Here is a 21712-nt window from a genome sequence, read left to right as displayed (position 1 = left end):
AATGGTTCATCAGTTTCTACCAGTTTACTTACCCAAATGCAATGCTTCCTGGTACCTCTTGGTATCAAAGTACAAAGACACTAGTCTTGCCTAGGAAAGAAAAAAGGCATTGATTCAATGGAAAGGCATAAAAAAAAAGCCACAGAAAGAAATCAAAGATTGATGGTCACAAAACTGTCACAACTGATAGCATCAAATCCAGCATAACAAAGTATGTTGTGCACAATACTGTCTCCTCTAACGGCCACTGCCCATTATTTTTATCACACTGCTGTTTATGTTCAGCACCAATTTTAGGTCTGGATCAAAATTTCAACCAGAGAATAAAACCATAATCAATAATCTTTAGATAATTTAGTAATACAAAGCTGCTGAGAAAAATTTTGATTGAGATGGCATAACTTAACCTGGTGCCTAGAACCTATAATCAATGCTAATGTGCACATACCTCCAAAGCTTGACGTAAAAAAGTTCTTTTCTCTGATTTGGCCCACTCGATGCACTCTAAGCACAGCTCGACCTGCACAGACCAAAGAGCACATGCAACATTATGTCTTCACACTCTTCCTGCAACCATGCTGTGGGAGACAGCTTGAATTTATACTCTTCATATTTTATGCAGTGTCTAAAGAAATTAAAAATAAGCCCAACACCTAGAAGAGCTTGCAAGCTTTATTTAAAAGTACCATAATTGCCCAATTCTAACTGCTATCCGGACAATAACATAAGACGTAAAACAGCTCATTTAGTTACTGATTTTGTATGGCAGTATTCCACACCACACCTGTAGCAAGCCATCAGTCATCCCTGATACTGTGGCTTTGACAAAACACACAGGATGTACCACAGACCTTAAATAATTTCTGTTGCTTTAAGTTTTGTACTTTGGTGACTGATTAGAGCATAAAAAAGGAAATGAAATGAGAAACTGTTTTCTAGAACTGCTTCATGTACAACAAGCCTTTATGTAAATCTTACATTCTCTTAATGGATGTTCAAACATGGAAAGCTAAAAGTACAGAGCCCAAATCACCAAGACTGTCTGCTTTTAAATTCCAAATTCAAAATCAGGAAATAAACGTGGATAAACAGCTGTGGATGATTCACCAGGAAGAGATTCAGTGCACTCTTCACACGCCTCACTGGAGCCACCTGGTGGCTGTTTCATCCATAACACTAAACTCAACCCAGAAATTCAACGAAAACCAAACACTGAACCAAAAACGAAACTAAAAATCAAGTCAAACTCAATTTCAAAGTTGTGTTATGTTCTAAGAAGCCAAACCCTAAGATATCTGCTCATCTTACAAACACAAATGAAAGTATTTGAATTATTTTTCTTCTATTTATTTGAAAGGCAGGCATAGCCACACACACAGGGGAGTAACATAGCAAGGGCAGGAAAAGAAAGGTAGAGCAGAGAGAGATCTCCTGTCCAGTGGTTCACTCCCCCTAGTGCCCATGACAGCCAAAGCAGAAGGATGCACAACTCCACCTGGGTCTTCACATGTGTGCCAGCAATCTGTTGCATCCCAGGATACACACTGGCAGGAAGCTGGGTATGAGGTAGAGTTAGCCAATGTTCAAGCTGGACTTATCCCAAGCTGCAGCCTAATCAGCTGCACCACAACACGCACCTGTATTACCTTTCAATTTGTATTTAGTTTTTAAGAAGCAAAGAAACAAACAGGGCGAGCTACCATCTTCTAGTTCACTTTCCAAATATCCACACAACAGCTGGGGCTGAGCCAGAGACAGAACCACAACCAAGAAACTTAACCAGGCCCAGCGCAGTGGCCTAGTGACTAAAGTCCTTGCCTTGAACACACCGGGATCCCATGTGGGCACCGGTTCTAATCCCAGCAGTTCCTCTTCCCACCTAGCTCCCTGCCTGTGGCCTGGGAAAGCAGTTGAAGACAGCCCAATGCTTTGGGATTCTGCACCCGTATGGAGACCTAGAGGAGGTTCCTGGCTCCTGGCTCCGGATCGGCGCAGCACAGGCCATGGTAGTCACTTGGGAAGTGAATCATCGGATAGAAGATCTTCCTCTCTGTTTCTCCTCCTCTCTGTACATCTGACTTTGCAGTAAAAATAAAATACATTAAAAAAGAAGAAGAAGAAAGAAAGAAACGCAACAGAGGCCTGACACACAGACAAGAACCTAATTGCCTGAGCCATCACTGCTGCCCCCCACCTCGAGTGTGTACTGGTAAGAAGCTGTAGTCAGAGCCAGAGCCAGAATCAAAGCCAGGCACTCCAGATGTGGGATGCAAGCATCTTACTCTACACTGAATACTGTATCCCCTTGCTGAAATTTTTTTAAAGATTTGTTTCTATTTGAAAGGCAAATTTCACAGTGAGAGAAGAGATATAGAGAAAAGTTCTTCCACGCACTGGTTCACTCCCGAAACGGCCGCAACAGAGATGAGCTGATCTGAAACTGGGAGCCAAAAGCTTCTTCTGGATCTCCCATGTGAGTGCCCATGATCTTAGGATATACTCTGCTGCTTTCTCATGTCATAAGCAGAGGGCTGGATCACAAATTGAGCAGCCGGGACATGAACCAGCGCCCTTTGGAATGCCAGCATTAGAAAGTGAAGAGCAAGCCTGCTGCACCACCACACCAACCCATGCAGAATTTCTTCCTTTTTTTTTCTTTTAATTTATTTATTACTATTGGAAAGCCAGATATACAGAGAGGAGGAGAGACAGAGAGGAAGATCTTCCGTCCAATGATTCACTCCCCAAGCACCCACAACAGCTGGAGCTGAGCCAATCTGAAGCCAGGAGCCAGGAACTTGCTCCGGTTCTCCCACGCAGGTGCAGGGTCCCAAGGCTTTGGGCTGTCCTTGACTGTCCTTGCCACAAGCAGGGAACTGGATGGAAGCGGGGCACCCAAGACACAAACCAGTTCCCATTTGAGATCCTGGCAGCTGCAATGTGAGAATTTAGCCATTAAGCCATTACTCAAGACCCACAAGCTGAATTGTTTTTACAAAGAAAACATATGGCTTTAATTTTATGTGAGTTGAGAGGAGAGAAGGGAGGGCAGGGAGGAGGAAGTAATGGCTATCAGGGGTGGCACTGCCATGTAGTATGCAGGTTAGGCCACCACCTGCAAAGCCAGCACTTCATGGTTCAAGCTCTGGCTCCCTGGGGGAGTTCCTGGCTCCTGGCTTACACAGGGTTCAGCTCTGGCTGTTGCAGCCATTTGGGGGGTGGGGGGAAGGATATGTGAGGAAATTAGCAAATGGAAGACAATTCTTTCTCTCCCTCTGCATTTCAAATAAACACATAAATCTAAAAAGAGGAAGAGAGGAAGGAAGGGATGGATGGAGGGAGGAAAATGCTATCAGTTTTTACCTTGCAAGTATTTTTCAAACAATATGAATTGAGCACATTAAGACCTGGGTACACTCCATATGCAAGTCCTACTTCAACAGGGGCTAACCCCCTTGCCCCTTCGTCCCAAAGGAAGGAAGAAAGAATGCCTGGACTCTTGATCAATAGTCTGGAATGCATCCTGGCCAATCTCAAGTGAGAAACACACTCCAAATTTCACAAAGGAAAATCTCATCCCTGATACTTTCACTAGTAAGCTGCTCAGTACAAAACTTTCTCTCCTCGCATTGTTCTTTCTAAAGCTTCCTCTTCGGGCCCACTGTGATAGTAATTCACCTAGGACCTGTTCTTCTATCTTTTCCCATCATCCAATCGAAGAATCTTCAATCAAGAATGAAGACAGGCCGATCTTTGGTGCAGTAATTCAGCTGCCTCCTGGAATGCCCACATCCCCTAAGAAAGTGCACATACCCCTTGATCAGCTAGAGTCCCAGCTAACACACTGCCAATGTGCAACCCAGGAAGCCACAGATGACAGCTCAAGTACCTCAATTCCTGCCACCCACATGGGCTACCTGGATTGACTAGCCCAGCTCTTTCTGCTGTGGCCACTGAAGGAGTGAACCAACAAACAGGAGATCTTTCCCTGTCTGTTTCTCTTGGCCTCTCCCTACCTTTCAAACAACATAATTATTTTCCTAAAGAAATGAAGACTACACCCTATTTCCTTAAATTAGAAACTGACAAATCCCACTCCACATTCACATCAACAATATGGTTTCTCAACATCCATCATGGGAGAGGCACAAATCATGTATTCCTTCAACAAGTATTAGTTTTAGAACTCTCTGAGACAAGCTAAGGGTCAAGATGTACTGCAAACAGCACAGAGTAGTCGTCCTCATGGAATTTTCAGCCTATGACAGAAATAAATAGTAACAAGCACACATGAAGTGAAGCGCACGTTGGACAGTTTAGACAGGCTGACTCAAGGAAGGGCGCTGGGGACTGAAGATAACGGAAAGAAGAAACACCCAGGGCTAGGCTGAGCGTATTCCTCACAGATAAACGCTCCACAGTCAGGCCAGTTCAGAGGATAATGGTAAAAAAGGCCATTTGACAGCTGCAAGAAAACTAAAAGGAGACAGCAGATGGGATGGGAGCAGCAAGTGCAGAGGAAGTGAACTGTACTGGCAGCAGGGAAGACCCTGGGGCTCAGCAGGGGACTCGGGCTTCATCTGGGAGGAAACAGACAGACTGGAAAAGATAAGATAGGGTCTGATGCAATGACATAGCAGAAAAAGCTACATTTGCAGCACCAACATCCCAAAGGCACCAGTTCAAGCCCTGGCTGCTCCACTTCAGATCCAACTCCCCGCTAAGGCACTTAAGTGTTTGAGCCCCTGTCCCCACAGACAGAAAAGAAACTCCTGACTCCTGACCAGCCCAACTCTGGTCACTGTGTCCATTTGGAGAGTGAATGAGCAGATGAAAGATCTCTCTTTTGCTCTCTGCAATTCTGCCTTTCAAATAAATTTTAAAAGGGGAGGAGGGGATAAACGTACAAGTGTCACAAGAGGCAGAAGATTCAGAAACATAACATGTCTAAAACATAACGTGTCTCATTTAGAAGAGTTAATATTGAACGAAACACGGCACTATTGGAATGCCTGCAGTCCACACTGGAGTGCCTGGGTCTAATGTGTACTCTGGCAGACAGCTGCTGCAACTCAAGTACTTGGGATCCCGGCTACTTACACAGGAGACTAGAACGGGTTCCAGAATAGCACTTGTAGCCTGGCCCAGTGCTGCTCAATGCAAGCACATGGGGAGTTCATCAGCACATGGAAGCTCTCTGTGTGTATCTGTCTTTCTCTGTCACTGCCTCTCAGTTTTTCTAAAAAGATACCAGAAATGATATTATGAGACAGCAAGTTAAGCTGCCACTTACAACACTGGCATTTCCTATGGACAATGACTATGGTTTGAGCTGCTCCACTTCCCATCCAGCTCCTTGCTTGTGGCCTGGGAAAGCAGTCAGGGACGGCCAAAAGCTTTAGGACCCTGCACTCGCATGGGAGACACAGCAGAGGCTCCTGGTTCCTGGCTTCAGATCAGCTCAGCTCCGGCTGTTGTAGCCACTTGGGCAATAAATCATCGGATGGAAGATCTTCCTCTCTGTCTTACCTCCTCTATATATATCTGATTTTCCAATAAAAATCTTTAAAATAAATAAAGCAAACCTTAAAAGTAATCTATTTCAAACAAAATGATTCACATTCATAAGTAAAGCAAAACTTTTTGTTTTTAAAAATTTATTTTATTTATTTGCGACAGGAAGGACATAGAAGCAGAGTAGGTTTCCATCCACTGCTCCATTCCCAATGCCTGCAATGTCTGGGGCCAGCCACAGCAAACTAGCAGGCAAGAAATCAAGAAATCCTACCTGACTGCCAGGAACCCAAGCTCCTGCCCCACCACCTGCTGCCTCCCCAGGCACGTATACCAGTCAGCATAGCCAGTGTTCAAGCAGGCATTTCAATATGGGATGCAGGAGTCCCCAGAGGTTTCTTAACTGCTAGGCCAAGTGATTGCCCCAAAAATTACAAACCAAAATTTGTCCCCAAAATTTGTCAGGCAAGACAAATATATCTAATAAAATTATTTATTCATAAAAATAATTCTAACATCAGTCCAAAAGGCAATCAGCTAAAAATTATCTATTTCTTATCTACTACCACAAAACACTGTCTACCAAAAAATAAATTTGAGATTAGTCTATAAATTAAACCATCTGTAGGATTTTAAAACAAGACTCAAAGAGTCATTAAGAAAAGAACAGGTTTGGGCCCGGCGCGGTGGCACAAGTGGTTAAGGTCCTCGCCTTGCACGCCCGGGATCCCATATAGGCGCCGGTTCTATCCCGGCAGCCCCGCTTCCCTTCCAGCTCCCTGCCTGTGGCCTGGGAAAGCAGTCGAGGACGGCCCAAAGCTTTGGGACCCTGCACCCGCGTGGGAGACCAGGAAGAGGCTCCTGGCTTCGGATCGGCATAGTATCGACCCGTTGCGCTCACTTGGGGAGTGAATCATCGGATGGAAGATCTTCCTCTCTGTCTCTCCTCTCTGTATATCCGCCTTTCCAATAAAAAAATAACAGAAATAAATCTTTAAAAAAAAAAACAAAAAACAGGTTTTACAAAAGACAGGACTCCAAAGTGGGACCTGTGAGCACTAGGTCTCTAGCTGGTCCTCATGATTTGCTCAAAATGCTCAAATCTCTCATTTATAGAATCCCATAGACCAGCAACCAATTACATAGAACCAACTGGCAATTCCAATTCCTGCTTCTTCACTATCTTGACACTTTCCATATTTATCACCTGCCGTCAACATGAAAATCGTGTAAGAAAAGTGACTGTGTTCTTACCACGGCATCCCTAGTACTACCTAGAACACCATCTAAGTACAGCAGCATCCAATAAGCACTAACCCGCGTATCTATAGAAAGGGCAACTACATTCTCTGTGCAGTCTCAAGTAACTGCAATACAGTCTTTTTTTTTTTTAAGATTTATTTATTTATTGGAAAGTCAGATATACAGAGAGGAGGAGAGACAGAGAGGAAGATCTTCCATCCAATGATTCACTCCACAAGTGACTGCAACGGCTGATGCAATGCCAATCAGAAGCCAGGAGCCAGGAGCTTCTTCCGGGTATCCCACATGGTGCAGGGTCCCAAGGCTTTGGGCCAAACTTGACTGTTTTCCCAGGCCACAAGCAGGGAGCTGGATGAGAAGTGGAGCAGCCGGGATATTGCACCCATATGGGACCCCAGCGCTTGCAAGGCAAGGATTTTAACCACTGGGCTACCGTGCCAAGCCCAAAATTTTCTTTTTCTTAAAATATTTATTCTATTTATTTGAAAGGCAGAGTATAGAAAGAAGGAAAGACAGAGACAGAGCTCTTTCATTCACTGGTTCACTCCCCAAATGGCTGCAACAGCTGGAGCTGAGCCAGTCCGAAGTCAGGAACTAAGAGGTTCTTTCAGGTCTCCTACTCTGGTACTGGGACCCAAGGCCATAGGCTTTCCTCTGCTACTCTCCCAGAAAGCTGGATTAGAAACAGAACAACCGGAACAAAACTCGGTACTCTTATGGGGTATCAGTACTCAGCCTACTATAATAAGGCACTGGCTCCCAGCAGGATTTATAACATTAGCGTGTCTCATCCTGAGTTGAAGAAAATACAGCTGTGTCTGCAATGGTTGGAAGAAGTTCACTGATTCCAGAGAGGAACAATTCAGTACAACTCAGGATCTGCTCACGTACAGAAACAGCAGAGTCACTTGCACACAGAGTTGGATGCATCCATTCACTCCTCATTAAGGCAGGTATAAACATAGAACATGTCAAAGGCTGCCACAAGGCTCGATCAGTGCTTACAAGTTACAAGGTGCTCTGTGACACAAGATGAATGGCAGCACATACGCAGAAAACATTACAAAGGTGTGGCAATCAATACCTCAAAGACAAGAATCACAGTCTGGGACCCTGATGTAATGAGGATTCCAGGGACCACTGACAATTTCTACTTACAAACTAAAGAATGGAACAGACCCAAAGTATCAAATACACTGTAACAAAGAGACACTGACAGGGCAAGACCTGAGCTGTCCTTCCAGCCGCTCAGTCTGCAGAGCAGCACAATGAAGCGCATGTTTGTCTCACTGACACAGGCTTTTCCTCACAGGATCCACTTTCTGTCATCCACACAGCGTACCTCCTGCCCCGTAGCTGCTTCCATATCAAGAAACAGATCAAGAAGAGATCGCACCAGACGAGCTGCTTTAGCCTTGCTGATGGAATTCAAGAAGGGTCGCACATACTTCAGGAGTCCTCCAAGCTCTGTATGTAGGCAATTCAGGAGGGAAAAAAATAAACATCAATATTAGGGGGGAAAAACATCCATTAAAAAGCAATACAAGATCATCCACATTGGTACTTTCATCACGGGGACCGGTTAAAGGACTGAGCATTCTCATCAGGCATCAGCAAACCATGGCACTCAGTCCCTAAGGCGCCATCAGGTCAGACAAGCTCATGCTCATCCATCCATCTTCATGGAGCATAAAAAGCAAAACAGAAACACATTCTCAAAGAAGAGAGTCTTCTAGAATATGAAGCACACTGTGCCTCTTGCCCATCTTGGGAGAAAAAAATCTAATCAGGTCCATAGCATCTCAGAATTACCGAAACCACGTGTGCAGTGCCCTGGGAGCACACTCTACATCAGAATCCAGGATGACATCAGGTGGCCATTCCCCACCCTGGCTACTGGGAGCAGAGGGAGGCTGGGAGACTGGGTGCAGCTTCTCCCCTGCTCTTCCCCTCTACTTCCAGATACAGGAAGAAGAAAATTTGGAAACAATGCTCTCACTCACTTTCCCCTAACCCTCAATCCTCCTCAACCTAACCAACTATGTAAACATCATCAAAAATAGAAAATAGGGTCCGGCGCCGTGGCCTAGCGGCTAAAGTCCTTGCCTTGAACGTCCCGGGATCCCATATGGGCACCGGTTCTAATCCTGGCAGCTCCACTTCCCATCCAGCTCCCTGCTTGCGGCCTGGGAAAGCAGTTGAGGACGCCCCAAAGCTTTGGGACCCTGCACCATGTGGGAGACCCAGAAGAAGTTCCTGGATCCTGGCTTCAGATCGGCATAGTACCAGCCATTGTAGTCACTTGGGAAGTGAATCATCGGACGGAAGATCTTCCTCTCTGTCTCTCCTCCTCTCTATATCTGACTTTCCAATAAATAAATAAATCTTAAAAAGAAAAAAAAGAAGAAAACATACGTAAATCACAAAAATCTGTTCAGGCTTCAGGAGCACTATTATTTTTAACTCCCACAGTATCTGTCCCTTCCCTTTAAATACGTTCTCAGTGTTCAGGTCCCCCCTCCCTTCCTGGAGTAGACTCAAACCCAGTCTTTGTGCAGGATCACCTCCACACACTCTTCTCAATCTTGCCCTTAAAGTTCCACCACACTTTTCAAACATCCTCATTAACAGAAAATGTAAGCCTTAAATCATAACCAAAAAAGGTAAGTCTCCACCAAAGTTTCTTCTCTCTTGCAGAAGAAAAGACGGTGCTACAGGCAATTCAATAAAAAGATTTCAGGGCCTGGAGCAGGGCCTAGCGACTAAAGTCCTCGCCTTGAACGTGCTGAGATCCCATATGGGCGCAAGTTCTCATCCCGGCACCTCCACTTCCCATCCAGTTCCCTGCCTGTGGCCTGGGAAAGCAGTTGAGGACAGTCCAAGGTCTTCTTAGGATCCTGCACCCATGAGGGAGACTCAGAGGAGGCTGCTGGCTCCTGGCCCCTGACTGGCTCAGCTCCGGCCATTGCAGCTGCTTGGGGAGTGAATCAGCAAATGGAAGATCTTTTCTGTGTCTCCTCTTTGTTTATCTGATTTTCCAATAAAAACAAAATAAATCTTTTATTTTAAAAAAGCCATAAGTCGAGGGGCTGGCACTGTAGCAGGTTAAACAGCCACCTGCAACACCAGCACTCCTCCGGGCAATTGCTCCAGTTCCAATCCAGCTTGCTGCCCAGTCGTCTGGGAGAGCAGCACAAACTGACCCAGTCCTAGGGCCCTGATACCCACATGGGAGATCAGCTGAAGCTGTTGGCTCCTGGTTTAGGCTTGGCCCAGCCCTGGCAATCATTTGGGGAGTGAACGGCAAACCAGCAAATGCAAGATATCCCCCTCTTTCTTTCAAATATATAAATAAAAATTTTCAAAAGAAACAATGAACTAGTGCCTGGCACAGTAGCCTAGTGGTTAAAATCCTTGCCTTTCATATAATGGGATTCCATACGAGTACTGGTTCTAATCCCGGCTGCTCCACTTCCCTCTCAGCTCCCTGCTTGCGGCTGCAGAGAGCAGTCAAGGCCGGCCCAAAGCCTTGGGATCCTGCTCCCGCGTGTGAGAACCAGAAGAGGATCCTGACTCCTGGCTTCCAATCACTTAAGCGCCGATCCAAGTTGTAGCCACTTGGGGAATGAACCAACAGATGCAAGATCTTTCTCTCTGTCTCTCCTTCTCTCTGTAAACTTGCCTTTACAATAAAAATAAATAAATCTTTAAAAAATTAACTAGAGATATGTTTAGCAATAAAAATTGGAGAATGTTTCAACTGAACATCTATGAAGTAGCTTTGCAATGTAGGTTAAGATGACTTCACACTTCTGCCTCTTTAACATTTTCCAATTGTACACTTATCCTCTGGAGAATTCTAATTCAGGGCAAGCAAACCTCATCCTCTTGAGAAGGCTAATTCCGGGTCCCAAAATCTTTATCTGCTGGACAGGCAAAGGATGCACAGGACTGCGTCAGGTATTAAAGGATCTCCACAGAGTGTAAAATGTCACCTTTTGCTTTGTTCTGCAATCTTGACATTTTTTAAAGGGAAAGGACCTCCGGGGAAGGATCTGGGAAATGGAGAAACTCTTTTAAAAAGTGGGGGAAAGAGACACTCTGCAGCACTGACTTTTGATTCCTTATTTGCAAAACTTTCCCATTCTACAAACACATTGGCCCCTACAGAGTACACCGCTGCTTTCAAGCCGCACTCATGCCACATGCCCGTGTGTCTTCGCATCTTCCTGACACATCTAAATATCAGAAAACCTTTCAGGTCAGCCAAAATCCTATTGAGTCCTTCATGCTAACTTCAGGCTACAGTAATTTCTCCCCTTGAACTCCTTCGGCATGAATGCAGATGTAAATTACATTACATAACCACAGCTTTTTCAAGGTAGGCTATGCGATGACTTCTCTCCCACCGCAGTTCCTAGCCTAGGTGAACAACCGCGCACTACTGAGGTCTAATGAGAGAACATGCTCAAAAAGTAACATGTTCCAGGCCCAGGGCAGTGCTGCAATTAGTTATCCTTCCCCTTCAAGTGCTGGCATCCCATACAGGTACTGGTCCCCATCCCAGCTGCTCCACTTTCCTTCTAGCTCAATGCTTGCGGCCTGACAAAGCAGTGAAGGATGGCCCAAAGCCTTGGGATCCTGCACCCCATGGAATAAGCTCCTGGCTTTGGATCGGTTCAGCTCCAGCTGTTGCAGCCTCTTGGGGAGTGAAACAGCAGACGGAAGATCAGCCTCTTTAGATCTGCCTGCTTTTCCAACAAAAATAAATAATTTTTTTTAAGTAACATATTCCAATGTTAGCCAAATCAAAGTGTTTTTCAGAAACACAAAACAGTATCTTCTTCCACATGTGTCCAAATATTTATCATTTATGATTCCCTAACTTTCCCTTTTTCTGAGCCAAACACATTTTAGATATTTTAACTTCTCCAACATTCCAGTTTCTAGCTTACTCCTCACACTAGCTACCTTGTAAACAAAATGCCAGGCAGGTCTGATGGTGAGATAGATGGCTTAATTTCCTTGACCCCACAATAACACGTAACACAAGAAAACAATATATTTTCTGGGCCTGACATGGTAGCCTTGTGGATAAATCCTTGGCTTGGACACACCTGGATCCCACATGGGTGCCAGTTCCTGTCCTGGCAGCCTCACTTCCCTTCCAGCTCCCTGCCTGTGGTCTGGGAAAGCAGTCGCAGACGGCCCAAAGCCTTGGGACCCTGCACCTGCGTGCGAGACCCAGAAGCTCCTAACTCCGGACTTGGCTCAGTTTCGGCTGCTGGCAACCACTTGGGGAGTAAATCACCAGAGAGAAGACCTTCGTCTCTGTATATTTGCCTTTCCAATAAAAACAAATAAATCTTTTTTAAAAAGAAACATATATTGCTTTTTCCCATGGCAAATTTTCTTAAGATTGACTCCATTGAAGTCTCAGGGTGGCAGACCATAGTCAAAGCAGGTAATTCCTCATCTTTCTATTTTTTTGATAAATAAGTATCTCAAGTGTATATTTATACTTACCAAATTGAATTATATCTTCCTGTCTTTGGCAACAATCATGACTCTTACTTCTTTCCCCTACTGTACTTACACAATCAACATAGATAAGCCATTCTTTTGAAATGGTTTTAACCATGGTGCCAGATGCTAACCAACAACAGCAACAACAACAAAGAACAGAGCCACATAGCCAGGAGCCTGGAGCTTCTTCCAGGTCTCCCACACAGGTACAGGGTTCCAAGGCTTTGGGCCATTCAACTGTTTTTCCAGGCTATAAGTAGGGAGCTGGATGGGAAGTGGAGAAGCCAGGATATGAACCAGCGCCCATATGCGATTTCAGCACAAGCAAGGCGAGCGAGGACTTTAGCTGCTAGGCTACCGTGTAGGGCCCAGGCCACAAGATAGTTTATTTACAGAAACAAGAGAAAAACAAATCCCCACAAACCTTTGAGAGATCAAAGGTACATTGGAACATGTTTTTGATACATCATCATTCTAATTTCAAATTCTAATTACCAAATGATCTATCCCAGAACTAGACTGCTACATTCCAGCTATATTCACATCTTTTCATCTTTTGTAAGGCAGAAACATATTTTCTGATCCTCAGTTTCCTTATACTCCACTGTCCTCCAGAAATTTTTTTCAAAATACTAAGTGGCTCTATCAACGTATCTGCTAGAGTTATCCTGATATTAAAGTATGAGACTGCCAAGGGCCTAGAGACTTGAACTATCCACTCTCCCACTTACCATTGCTTCAATTCTTTCTGATATTATTTCTATATTTTTCTATTTGAAAATCATTTGCCTTTCAGGAAAATCCAGAAGCAAAACAGCAGCTATGCAAAGTTACTGGAGTTTCTCTTCGTCCTGTTACTCTTCTTACCCTATCAAACACACAAATGACCCTCTGGCACTCATTTCTTCAAGCATTCAGCTCATTTCCTATTTCAGTCTGATACTATCTAATCCTTACAGTTTTTCTTGCTTATATTCTCCACATTTTTATGCTCTGGATTAAAGTTTTTAACTCACACAAAATCTTCTTCCTTCCATTTTTACTGAGATTATTTGCATTTTTTAAAAAAGATTTATTTATTTTTATTGCAAAGTCAGAATACAGAAAGGAGGAGAGACAGAGAGGAAGATCTTTCGTCTGATGATTCACTCCCCAAGCGGCTGCCATGACTAAAGCTGAGCCAATCCAAAGCAAGGAGCCTGGAGCTTCCTTCGGGTCTCCCACACAGGTGCAGGGTCCCAAGGCTTTGGGCCGTCCTTGACTGCTATCCCAGGCCACAGGCAGGGAGCTGGATGGGAAGCAGAGCAACTAAGACACAAACTGGTGCCCATATGGGATCTTGACACGTCCAAGGCAAGGATTTAGCCAATGAGCCATCGCACCGGGCCTGCTGATCCACTTCTACCCCAGCTCTGTGCTAACGACCTGGGAGAAGTTGCAGAAGTTGGACCAAGTATATGCACCCCAGCCACCCGAGTACGGTAAACTCACTTGAAGCTCCTGGCTTGGCCTGGCCCAGCACTGGCAATTACAGCCTTCTGTGGCATGAACTCTTTCAATAAAGAAACAAAAACAACAACTGTGGGCATCTGGGGAATAACCAATGAAAAGAAGATCTCTTTGATTCTCAAACCTCATTTTAAAAAAAAATCAGGGACCAGCACGGCGTGGCCTAGCGGCTGAGGTCCACACCCTGAACACAGCGGGACCCCATATGGGCACCAGTTCCAATCCCAGTAGCTCCACTTCCCATCCAGCTCCCTGCCTGTGGCCTGGGAAAGCAGTCAAGGACGGCCCAAAGCCTTGGGATCCTGTACGCATGTGGGAGACCTGGAGGTGGTTCCTGGCTCCTGGCTTCAGATCGGTGCAGCACTGGCCATTGCAGCCACTTGGGGAGTGACTGATTGGATAGAAGATCTTCCTGTCCGCCTCTTCTCCTCTTTGTATGTCTGACTTTCCAATAAAAATAAATAAATCTTATTTAAAAAACAAAGTCCCACACTGTGAGGCGTAGACTCTGAGCCTAGGCATCTACTCTGAATCACTCTTACACATCAGACATGATTTTCTTCCTGTTCCCAAGAGACTGTGGTCAGTCATGGATCCACCCTCAACTTTTTAGGACCCTGCACACTGCATACCAAATGCTTAGCAAAACAAACTGAAGATTACAGGAAGAAATTTTTTTTTAAAGATATATTTTAAATCTTAAAAGGAGAGACACAGAGGAAGATCTTCTGATGGTTCACTCCCCAAGTGAACATAACAGCTAGAGCTGAGCCGATCTGAAGCCAGGAGCCAGGGGCTCTTCCAGGTCTCCCATGTGGTTGCAGGGTCCCAAGGCTTTGGGCTGTCCTCAACTGCTTTCCCAGGCCACAGGCAGGGAGCTGGATGGAAAGAAGGAATGCCAGGATTAGCACCAGCACCCATGGGATCCCTGGTGCGTTCAAGGTGAGAACTTTATCACTAGGCTACCACACTGGGCCCATGGAAGGAATTTATATTTTGTCCTTGCAAGCCAAAATCCAAGGAAACTAATAATACAAATAAATCAATTATTAGCAGTAAGGACAGGTACACGATCATAGGCCCCGTAGGCCAAAGGACTCCTTTGAGTTTCTACTGGGTTTGTCTGTACAAATCAAATTCTCTTAGAAAATAATGACAAGTAGCTTGTAAAGTTTCTGAAAGTTCTGTGTGTGTGTGTGTGTGTGTGTGTGTGTCTTGTAGCTGGTTTTCTACTGGCAACTGTTGGGACATGTGCAAATCATAGCAGACTGAACCGCAGTAAGCCCTGCAAAGTGCAAGAGATGGGGCTAGGAAAGGCACTTCTGCGGTGAGCTGCTGCTTCCACTTTTGACCCAGGGGTTGGAGTGCAGGCCAGGCTGGACTGGAAAGTAGCACATGGGAGAGGAGAAAGATAGCCAGCTCCTTCCGGGCTATGCTGTATAACGACAGAGCTGAGTGGGGAGCACAGTTCACTCTGTAGCACACATAGTACATGAAACATTGCCACAAATCTGCTCTGAAGAAACAAAAGTGTCAGGGCAGAGCGCAAACGCAGTATCCCACTACCCCACAAATTATGCAGTTGAGTTTCCCACATTTGGGGAAATCGCAGGGGTCAGCACAGCCCAAGTGCAATGGGTGAGCCTCACCTGGGGAAACCACCTGCCTGATCATGGCATCTCCACTGCCAGGGAAGTATCTGAAAGGTCTTATAAGTCATCTTCGAAACTTCAGTAGGTTTAAGCAGAAACTTTTGTGTTTTTTTTAAGATTTATTTCTTCTTATTACAAAGTCAGATATACAGAGGGGAAGAAGAGACAGAGAGGAAGATCTTCCGTCCGATGATTCACTCCCCAAGTGAGTGCAACGGCCGGTGCTATGCCGATCCGAAGCCAGGAGCCAGGAACTTCTTCGAGGTCTCCCACGCGGGTACAGGGTCCCAAGGCTCTGGGCCGTCCTTGACTGCTTTCCCAAGCCACAAGCAGGGAGCTGGATGGGAAGTGGAGCTGCCGGGATTAGAACCTGCACCCATATGGGATCCCGGCGTATTCAAGGTGAGGACTTTAGGCGCTAGACCACAGCGCTGGGCACTAAGCAGAAACTTCTAAACTTGTTAGAAACTGGGTCACAAGTAAGGAAAGCAAGTAATCAGAGGATATTCATAAACTGATAATTTCAAGCTCAAGCAAAGAAGCAGCAACATTTACAGATGAGAACTACTGACGGGGGCCCACTGGGATGGCTTGATGGCTAGATCCTCACCTTACAAGTGCTGGCATTCCATATGGAAGCCTGTTTATGTCCCGGTTGCTCCATTTCCCATCCAGCTCCGTGCTTATGGCCAAGAAAAGCAGGCGAGGATGCCCCAAAGCCTTGGGATCCTGCACCCGCACAGAAGACCCAGAGGAAACTCCTGTCTCCTGGCTTTGAACTTATTCAGCACTGGCCCTTGCAGCCATCTGGGGAATGAACCAACAGATGGAACAGCTTTCACTATGTCTTTCCTTCTCTCTGTAAATCTGATCTGTCTTTCCAATAAAAATAAATAAATCTTAAAACAAACAACTGACAGGTTAACTATATACACTACAAACTATTTAACTACCCATACCACTAGAGGAAAGCATTCCTGTGCATCTCCAGAAAACTGCACATTTTAACAGCAAAAACTGACCCCACTTCATCACCTTTCTAATTCTCTCAGAAAACCACGCTAGTAATATTTGCATGGATTAATTATCAAAAACTTTTCTGTAAATCACAAACTCAAATGGAGAGGCAAAAGAAATATATAAATGTATAAAATGAAAAGTCAGTAAGGTAAAAAAGAAATAAGCTGCCACCCATCATCAATAATCCCTAAGTGGATAACCACAGGAAGGCAACACTTTCTATTCGAGGAAGCCAGCAGCTCAGCAGGGGGACCAAGTGGGTTCAAATCCCAGTTTCACCAACAGCCAGATGAGTCACTTACCTTTCCTGTGCTTAGTTTCTGTGTGTGCAAAATGGGTAACAAAGCCAACTTCAAGTTGTTTCCACAACCCAATTAGCTAAACCATGTTTGCCCAAAGAGCTAAACGCTGCTGCCCGCATCAAAGGCTCCCCATATAGCTGCTGGTTTGAGCCCTGGCTGCGGCACTTCCAACCCAGCTCCCTGCCAGCCAGCACCCCATGCCTGGAAGGCAGAAGATGACCCAAGTGCTCTGGCCTCTGCTTCCACAGGGGAGAGCCAGAAGTTTCTGCCCCTGACTCGGATCTGGCCCAGTCCTGGCCACTGCAACCACTTGTAGAGTGAGAGGACGGAAAGCAATCAGTCTGTCTCTCTCTCTCTCTCTCCATCCTCCAATTCTGCTTTATGAATAAGAAATAAACTTGAAAATTAAAAAGAAACTATGTGTGAATGAAATGTACAAAACACGCACACAGAAAAAGACCCTGTAAACATATCCTTAGCATTTCATACATATTTACTCAACTTTCTATTGATTTAGCATAACTAGCATGTTAAATTATCCTTAATGGAAAAAGCGAGAAGTTTTGCTAATTTTTCCCACTATTGTCTTTGGCAACATAATTGGAGGAAAGCAATTCATGAGGTCATTTACCAGATCTTAATCCATTCTAACAAGTTCTAAATTCATTTAAAAGTTGGAAAAAAAAAAGAATCACCCATTTCACTTTAAACAGACTTCTAAAGTACTATGACCACTTTACTGGTCAAAGGCCCTTCCTTGTCAACAGGACTCACTGCCCATTCCAAGCACACACCCATCACAAGAATAACATCTCAAGTCCTGCCAGCCAATAGCTTAGCAGCATTAGAAAAACGTCTGAGCAATGAGATGCACAAAGTCCTAGGCACCAAAGGAGAAGTCTTGGGAAGGCTCCATCTAAAGTCTTACTCATTCTGCATCAGAAGAAAAAAATAAAACCAGTGAGTCACTTGGATATAAAATCCCTAGTCATTTTGAAGTCAGGGCTCCAAAGTCATTATCCCCTTTAAATACATCAGTTGTTCAACGAAATCACTAAACATCGCTACTACCCATATGTAAGGAAATACGGTGAGAACTCCAAAACCAACAACAAACCACAGACCATCACATCCCAACCAAACAACAACAACAAAAAATCTCCCCCCACCTGCAGAAAATCCCACCATAATACCTGCTAAAAAACTGAAGCTCAACAAGTTGCTGAGAAAACAGGACTGAACATACCAACAAACTCTGTGTGTGTGTGTGTGTGTGTGTGTGTGTGTGTGTGTGTGTGTGTGTGTGTACCTGTGTGCAGACACAGGCCACGCTCCCCCACGCCAGCACACAGCAGGCAGCTCCCCCCACTGCAGCCCTTACCTGCAGCCTGTCCAGTCTTGGCCAGGAGAGACCCCAGTTCCAGGATGCTCTGCTCTTTGACCTGCACTGCCTCTTCATCGTTCTCCTGGATGTCACGCTTGACTGCAAGAGGAGAATGAAAACGGGCTCACAATTCTGAATTCAAAACGATACCCAGAGGGTCCGTCAGCTTCGCACGCCCCTTACAGACTCAGGCCCATCTGCCAAGAGACAAATTCTAGAGTTTAAGGGGTAAAACTTCTATAAACAAAACAACAACAAAAGATGATCATGTACATACAGGAAATACCCCAGATAAATAATTTTTTAAAAAGCTTCTCCTTCAGTGGGCCATTTCATTTTATCCATCAGAACCTCTGTTACCCATATTCACTCAGATTTCCGATGTGGTCCTTCATACCTGTGGTGCTAAGCTCCATGCTGGTCACTAGGTTACGCGAAGATACTACACTGATCTGTGCAAAAAGCAACCACAAACCAAACCAAATTCCAAGTTCCTGATGACTAGAAACACAAAAGCCTTTCCAGGCCTTTCAGTCTGTGGAAAGCTCCAGCTGATGAGTGTGTAGAAATAAGCAATTCTACAAAGCCAGTCTGGAAAAACTATCCTATTAAAGCGCCAGTGTCATCCTGGCTACTCTTAGAGAGACTGCTGTTTTATAAGGGAGCAGCTCCTGGTCAAAAACAAAAAACTTTCTGGTACCTGTCCTGTTTTCAACTGTTAATAATTATCCTAACCCTCAGACAGCCAACAGCCTCTCCTGGCTAGTAGTGATAATTTTACAGATCATCACCACTCAGTACTTTCCTAACAAAGCATCATGACTTGACAAAAACCAAGATTCTGATACTCCATGATGGAGTCCAGAAAGTCAGGGTGTCAAGCGGCAGGACTCCGGCGACCAGCCTTGGGGAAACTCCCTCCTGGGACAGTGGCAGAGCAAGCGCCACTCGCACCACAGCGCTTGCCACAATCTCGACTTCAGCTAGACAATACGCTGGGCACTTGATGCAAACAAAGTGGGGAAACACAGAACGGAGACACGTCTCCCTTCCCCCAAGACCCCCAAGGACGAGGGCATCAGGCTCCTGCCATTGCAACCCCAGGGTCACCAACTTCAACAACACACCAGGCCAGCCGAGGGACAAGCCGGCATCCTGCCAGTCCGGCCGCACGTGCCTGCGCAGACTACCTGTTGATCGCACCCGAACCTTCCCCAACATCGCTGCAGGAGTCAGCCAACGCGCGCCCTCACTGAACCTAAGACCCTCCCGTACCACCTTCCACTTCTTTCTGCTCACACCTGACGCTCCAACACACAGCGACCGGTCGGGGCTACCAACTCAGCCGAGTTGAGAAAATCTTTTTGAAGTTTCCCGTGGCACTGAGCGGGAGGAGGCAGGCGGTTCCAGAGTTCCCTCAACTCGGCAGAGCGGACAACCATCTCCCTCTGAACTCAACTTCCAGGCAGCACGGGAGGACGGGGCATCCCCGGGACGATGAGTCACCTCGGCCGGCCGGGCGGACCCCCCGAAGCCCGCGCTGGGACCCCGAGCCCGGGCCAGGGGCGCGCCCCGACCCTCGGGGGGCTGTGGCGGGGTGTCCACCCCGGGGGCGTCCACTATCGCCAAGGGGCGGGGGTCCTCCCGCAGGGCCGGCTCCGGCCGCGCCTGGCGGACGGGGTGCAAGGAAGCAAACCCGAGCAAGCGAGCAGACGACCAGGGCGGGAAATGCCAAGGCCTCCCGGCTCGGGACTCGGGGCTCGGGGCTGAGCTCCCGGGAAGCCCGGCGGCTCCGGGCACAGCCGAGCCCACCGTGAGTCAGCAGCCGCCCGGGACGCCCGGGGCAGCCGTGTCTGGACTCGTCGCCCGAGCGGCAGCCGGGGACTCCGGGGGGCTCCGAGCGGCCTGCGTCCCCCGGCCCGGCCCCCTCACACACACACAGTGAGTCAGCAGCGCCCGAGCCGGCTAGCCCGGCCCCTCTCGGCTGCCGCCGAGCCGCACAGGCGGCGCTGGGGCCGCGGGACCCGGGAGGCGGCGCGGCGACCTTTACCGATGGAGTGGAGAATGTCGATGGAGGCCTCCCGGTCGGTGCTGAGTAGAGACTGGGCTCTCTGGAACTCCACCACCGCCGCCGCCGCCATCTTACCGCTCTCACACCGTCCCCGGCCGTGGCCGCTGACGCCGGAAACACATACCCGGAGGTCCCGCCCTCTCCGCCCCCCGCCCGCATTCCCAGGGCACCACGGGAGTTGTAGTCTCTGCGCCGGCCCGTAGCAGGTCCTCTGGCAGGTGTGCGCTAAGCTCCCAGCTCCCCCTCGCGGCCGGCCCGGGAAGGAACGCTTCGTCCCCACGTCGTCCCAGCCGCCTTCACAAGAGCCTGGGAGCGCCTGGCCAGGTACTCCCTGCAAGCTGTCAGGTGGCGCAAAGGCGTGCAAGTGACACACACTCCAGGCACATACCCCCCTCCGGACAGACACACACACACTCATTCACTCCCTCTCCAGGCTAGACCCCCAGCTCTCCAAGCACTGAGAAAACTTTCCAGCTGGTTCAGTCTTGAAGAGAGGTATGGGCCTGACACAATAGCATAGCAGCTAAAGTCCTAGCCCATATGGGCATCGGTTCCTGTCCCAGCAGCACCGCTTCCCATCTAGCCCGTCCGTGGCCTGGGAAAGCAGTCGAGGACAGCCCAGAGCCTTGGGACCCTGCACCCGTGTGGGAGACCTTGAGGAAGTTCCTGGCTCCTGGCTTCGGATTGCCTCAGCTCCACCCACTGCGGCCGGTGGGGAGTGAATCAGACAGAAGATCTTTCTCTCTGTCTCTCCTCCTTCGTACATCTGACTTTGCAATAAAAATAAATCTTTAAAAAATAAATAAATAAATCTTGTTTTTAAAAAAAAAAAGCGAGGTATCTGCTCCTTTTGCTCCATTCACTCAACAAACACCTCTTAAAAGTCATGCCCCACTTTCAGCTCTGATAAAAAAAAAAAAATAGGGGGGGATATTTCTTCTCTTTATTGCTGGCTGCTTCCATCAAAATTACAGACACCGCGGAGGATGCAAGTGCAAGGGAAACATGCTGTGAGGATTTTGCTAATCCTGAAGAAGGTGCTGGAACTCAGCAAACATGCAGCTCAATCTTCAATATACTACCAGATAACAGAGTATTTCAACTTTCTGAGACTAAGTTTGATCATCAAGAAAATTAAAGACTGTTTTCCTGGATGGCTGAACAACAATGTAAATGTATGTAATACCACAGAAATATATACACAAAACTGGTTAAAATAAGAAATTACGTATATTTAACCAAAATAACAAACTCTGCTTCACAGAATTGGTGAAACTTGAATTTTTTATATAATTTATTTATCTTTATTGCAAAGGCAGATATACAGAGAATAGGAGAGACAGAGAGGAAGATCTTCCATCCGATGATTCACTCCCTAAGTGACTGCCACGGCTGGTGCTGCGCCAATCGGAAGCCAGGAGCCTCTTGCACTTCTCCCACACGGGTGCAGGGTCCCAAGGCTTTGGGCCGT

The 21712-nt window shown here is 46.6% G+C and overlaps 1 protein-coding gene and 1 non-coding gene across 4 annotated transcripts in view; both read right to left on the bottom strand.

Annotated features, from left to right (window-relative positions):
- PSMD11 (proteasome 26S subunit, non-ATPase 11) overlaps positions 1 to 20361 on the bottom strand; it is a 38084-nt gene extending 17723 nt beyond the window's left edge. The window contains exons 1-5 of one of the 3 annotated variants that reach the window (XM_041001602.1): positions 20221 to 20361; positions 18168 to 18269; positions 8120 to 8244; positions 449 to 520; positions 33 to 90 (exon numbers count right to left, since the gene is read on the bottom strand). In XM_041001602.1, the coding sequence (XP_040857536.1) occupies positions 33 to 90; positions 449 to 520; positions 8120 to 8244; positions 18168 to 18269; positions 20221 to 20311 (448 nt within the window). In that variant the 5' untranslated portion in view covers positions 20312 to 20361. Of the gene's footprint in view, positions 1 to 32; positions 91 to 448; positions 521 to 8119; positions 8245 to 18167; positions 18270 to 18567; positions 18815 to 20220 lie in introns of those variants that run through there. The other 2 variants (XM_041001603.1, XM_041001604.1) reach the window with 2 other exon arrangements.
- On the bottom strand, positions 15347 to 15511 carry LOC121170591. The gene has a single exon (XR_005886016.1). It is a non-coding gene; the product is annotated as a U1 spliceosomal RNA (small nuclear RNA).
- Positions 20362 to 21712: the final 1351 nt, after the last annotated feature.

Source organism: Ochotona curzoniae, unplaced genomic scaffold (assembly GCF_017591425.1).
Source record: "Ochotona curzoniae isolate NIBS_2020 unplaced genomic scaffold, NIBS_Ocur_1.0 scaffold_2453, whole genome shotgun sequence".
In the NCBI taxonomy this organism is placed as follows: domain Eukaryota; kingdom Metazoa; phylum Chordata; class Mammalia; order Lagomorpha; family Ochotonidae; genus Ochotona; species Ochotona curzoniae.
Note: the sequence above shows the minus strand (reverse complement) of the source record. Positions and strands in the feature narration are given on the sequence as shown.